Here is a 4906-nt window from a genome sequence, read left to right as displayed (position 1 = left end):
CGCATATTATCTAAAGTTTTTGAACTTCTTCTGGCAAAACGTCTTGGGTTTGCCGAAGTTAATCATCTGTTCCCTAGTTTAAAGTGTGATGCCCTTCAGGGACGATGTTTCCAGGTAAAATTATTGCTTCCAAACAAGCAAATAGTGATTTTTCTCCGATCAAAATTACAGAAGAGTAAGAGAGGAAGGAATTGCCAAAAGTAAAGGAAAGGAAATACGGAATCATAGACCGTGAAGCAATCCTCTGAGCAATCAGAAAGGAAAATAAGAATCTTATTGCTTTTATGGAGGCGCTTTGGTTTGGCGGTATATTTTTTCAGTTCCCGGAATTTTCAGTATTAAGTGAAATACTTTTTTTTTTTATAACTATAAGATGTATTTATTTAGGTGCGATAATAGTTTTTGAGCACGCACACAATTGTGCCTGTATGTGTTTGAATTTTTCTAATTAAAAAGAAATTGAGTTTTGTACCCAAGAAGTTCCTTTTACACACCGTTGCCTTGAAGATCTATCCTTACACATCAATTGAAACTGAACAGCGCTAACAATATCAGTATACGCAGCATGAACAGCGCTAACAATATCAGTATATGCAGCATGAACAGTGCTAACAATATCAGTATATGCAGCATGAACAGTGCTAACAATATCAGTATATGCAGCATGAACAGCGCGAACAATATCAGTGTATGCAGCATGAACAGCGCTTAAATATCAGTGTATGCAGCATGAACAGCGCTAACAATATCAGTATATGCAGCATGAACAGCGCTAACAATATCAGTATATGCAGCCGCTAACAATATCAGTACATGCAGCATGAACAGCAATAACAATATCAGTATACGCAGCATGAACAGCGCTAAAAATATCAGTATACGCAGCATGAACAGCACTAAAAATATCAGTACATGCAGCATGAACAGCGCTAACAATATCAGTATATGCATCATGAACAGTGCTAACAATATCAGTATACGCAGCATGAACAGCGCAAACAATATCAGTACACGCAGCATAAACAGCGCTAACTATATCAGTACACGCAGCATGAACAGCGCTAACAATATCAGTATATGCAGCATGAACAGCGCTAACAATATCAGTATATGCACCCGCTAACAATATCAGTACATGCAGCATGAACAGCGATAATATCAGTATACGCTGTATGAACAGCGCTAACAATATCAGTATACGCAGCATGAACAGCGCTAACAATATCAGTATACGCAGCATGAACAGCGCTAACAATATCAGTATATGCAGCCGCTAACAATATCAGTACATGCAGCATGTACAGCGATAACAATATCAGTATACGCAGCATGAACAGCGCTAACAATATCAGTATACGCAGCGTGAACAGCGCTAACAATATCAGTATACGCAGCATGAACAGCGCTAACAATATCAGTACATGCATCATGAACAGCGCTAACAATATCAGTATACGCAGCATGAACAGCGCAAACAATATCAGTACACGCAGCATGAACAGCGCTAACAATATCAGTACACGCAGCATGAACAGCGCTAACAATATCAGTACACGCAGCATGAACAGCGCTAACAATATCAGTACACGCAGCATGAACAGCGCTAACAATATCAATACACGCAGCATGAACAGCGCTAACAATATCAGTATACGCAGCATGAACAGCGCTAACAATATCAGTATACGCAGCATTAACAGCGCTAATAATATCAGTATATGCAGCATGAACAGCGCTAACAATATCAATACACGCAGCATGAACAGCGCTAACAATATCAGTATACGCAGCATGAACAGCGCTAACAATATCAGTACATGCAGCATGAACAGCGCTAACAATATCAGTATACGCAGCATGAACAGCGCTAACAATATCAGTATATGCAGCCGCTAACAATATCAGTACATGCAGCATGAACAGCGATAACAATATCAGTATACGCAGCATGAACAGCGCTAACAATATCAGTATACGCAGCATGAACAGCGCTAACAATATCAGTATACGCAGCATGAACAGCGCTAACAATATCAGTATACGCAGCATGAACAGCGCTAACAATATCAGTATACGCAGCATGAACAGCGCTAACAATATCAGTATATGCATCATGAACAGCGCTAACAATATCAGTATACGCAGCATGAACAGCGCAAACAATATCAGTATACGCAGCATGAACAGTGCTAACAATATCAGTACACGCAGCATGAACAGCGCTAACAATATCAGTACACGCAGCATGAACAGCGCTAACAATATCAGTACATGCAGCATGAACAGCGCTAACAATATCAATACACGCAGCATGAACAGCGCTAACAATATCAGTATACGCAGCATGAACAGCGGTAACAATATCAGTATACGCAGCATGAACAGCGCTAACAATATCAGTATATGCAGCATGAACAGCGCTAACAATATCAATACACGCAGCATGAACAGCGCTAACAATATCAGTATACGCAGCATGAACAGCGCTAACAATATCAGTATACGCAGCATGAACAGCGCTAACAATATCAGTACATGCAGCATGAACAGCGCTAACAATATCAGTATACGCAGCATGAACAGCGCTAACAATATCAGTATATGCAGCCGCTAACAATATCAGTACATGCAGCATGAACAGCGATAACAATATCAGTATACGCAGCATGAACAGCGCTAACAATATCAGTGTACGCAGCATGAACAGCGCTAACAATATCAGTATACGCAGCATGAACAGCGCTAACAATATCAGTATACGCAGCATGAACAGCGCTAACAATATCAGTATACGCAGCATGAACAGCGCTAACAATATCAGTATATGCATCATGAACAGCGCTAACAATATCAGTATACGCAGCATGAACAGCGCAAACAATATCAGTATACGCAGCATGAACAGTGCTAACAATATCAGTACACGCAGCATGAACAGCGCTAACAATATCAGTACACGCAGCATGAACAGCGCTAACAATATCAGTACATGCAGCATGAACAGCGCTAACAATATCAATACACGCAGCATGAACAGCGCTAACAATATCAGTATACGCAGCATGAACAGTGCTAACAATATCAGTATACGCAGCATGAACAGCGCAAACAATATCAGTACACGCAGCATGAACAGCGCTAACAATATCAGTACACGCAGCATGAACAGCGCTAACAATATCAGTACATGCAGCATGAACAGCGCTAACAATATCAGTACATGCAGCATAAACAGCGCTAACAATATCAATACACGCAGCATGAACAGCGCTAACAATATCAGTATACGCAGCATGAACAACTCTAACAATATCAGTATACGCAGCATGAACAGCGCTAACAATATCAGTATACGCAGCATAAACAGCGCTAACAATATCAGTATATGCAGCATGAACAGTGCTAACAATATCAGTATATGCAGCATGAACAGCGCTAACAATATCAGTGTATGCAGCATGAACAGCGCTAACAATATCAGTGTATGCAGCATGAACAGCGCTAACAATATCAGTTATGCAGCATGAACAGCGCTAACAATATCAGTATATGCAGCCGCTAACAATATCAGTACATGCAGCATGAACAGCGATAACAATATCCGTATACGCAGCATGAACAGCGCTAACAATATCAGTATACGCAGCATGAACAGCGCTAACAATATCAGTACATGCAGCATGAACAGCGCTAACAATATCAGTATATGCATCATGAACAGCGCTAACAATATCAGTATACGCAGCATGAACAGCGCAAACAATATCAGTACACGCAGCATGAACAGCGCTGACAATATCAGTACACGCAGCATGAACAGCGCTAACAATATCAGTATATGCAGCATGAACAGCGCTAACAATATCAGTATATGCACCCGCTAACAATATCAGTACATGCAGCATGAACAGCGATAACAATATCAGTATACGCTGCATGAACAGTGCTAACAATATCAGTACACGCAGCATGAACAGCGCTAACAATATCAGTATATGCAGCATGAACAGCGCTAACAATATCAGTATATGCAGCATGAACAGCGCAAACAATATCAGTACACGCAGCATGAACAGCGCTAACAATATCAATACACGCAGCATGAACAGCGCTAACAATATCAGTATATGCAGCATGAACAACTCTAACAATATCAGTATACGCAGCATGAACAGCGCTAACAATATCAGTATATGCAGCATGAACAGCGCTAACAATATCAGTATATGCAGCATGAACAGCGCTAACAATATCAGTATATGCAGCATGAACAGCGCTAACAATATCAGTATATGCAGCCGCTAACAATATCAGTACATGCAGCATGAACAGCGATAACAATATCAGTATACGCAGCATGAACAGCGCTAACAATATCAGTACATGCAGCATGAACAGCGCTAACAATATCAGTATATGCATCATGAACAGCGCTAACAATATCAGTATACGCAGCATGAACAGCGCAAACAATATCAGTACACGCAGCATGAACAGCGCTAACAATATCAGTACACGCAGCATGAACAGCGCTAACAATATCAGTGTATGCAGCATGAACAGCGCTAACAATATCAGTATATGCACCCGCTAACAATATCAGTACATGCAGCATGAACAGCGATAACAATATCAGTACATGCAGCATGAACAGCGCTAACAATATCAGTATATGCATCATGAACGGCGCTAACAATATCAGTATACGTAGCATGAACAGCGCAATCAATATCAGTACACGCAGCATGAACAGCGCTAACAATAGCAGTACACGCAGCATGAACAGCGCTAACAATATCAGTGTATTCAGCATGAACAGCGCTAACAATATCAGTATATGCACCCGCTAACAATATCAGTACATGTATTGGTGTGCTACTGTCTTAAGCACACATTTGAGTATGAG

General features: G+C 40.7%; 1 protein-coding gene across 1 annotated transcript; it reads right to left on the bottom strand.

The window, feature by feature from the left end:
* Positions 1-781: 781 nt before the first annotated feature.
* LOC137633791 (uncharacterized) lies at positions 782-4326 on the bottom strand. Its single transcript, XM_068366036.1, has 4 exons — positions 3886-4326; positions 2794-3533; positions 1290-1537; positions 782-1119 (listed from the first exon to the last, which is right to left on the bottom strand). The coding sequence occupies exons 1-4, from the start codon at positions 4324-4326 to the stop codon at positions 782-784; spliced, it is 1767 nt and encodes a 588-aa protein (XP_068222137.1).
* Between the last annotated feature and the right edge of the window lie 580 nt (positions 4327-4906).

The sequence above is a fragment of the Palaemon carinicauda genome, chromosome 43 (assembly GCF_036898095.1).
Source record: "Palaemon carinicauda isolate YSFRI2023 chromosome 43, ASM3689809v2, whole genome shotgun sequence".
In the NCBI taxonomy this organism is placed as follows: Eukaryota; Metazoa; Arthropoda; class Malacostraca; order Decapoda; family Palaemonidae; genus Palaemon; species Palaemon carinicauda.
This window is presented reverse-complemented; position numbering and strand designations above follow the sequence as displayed.

Excerpts from the sequence above, each read along its gene's own strand:
- LOC137633791 (XM_068366036.1), bottom strand. The coding sequence starts at position 4,326 with ATGCTGCATGTACTGATATTGTTAGCGGCTGCATATACTGATATTGTT. Across the intron at positions 3,534-3,885 it reads ATGCTGCATGTACTGATATT|CGCTGTTCATGCTGCATAAC; the intron begins GTTAGCGGGTGC and ends TGATATTGTTAG. Across the intron at positions 1,538-2,793 it reads GTTAGCGCTGTTCATGCTGC|CGCTGTTCATGCTGCGTGTA; the intron begins GTATACTGATAT and ends TGATATTGTTAG.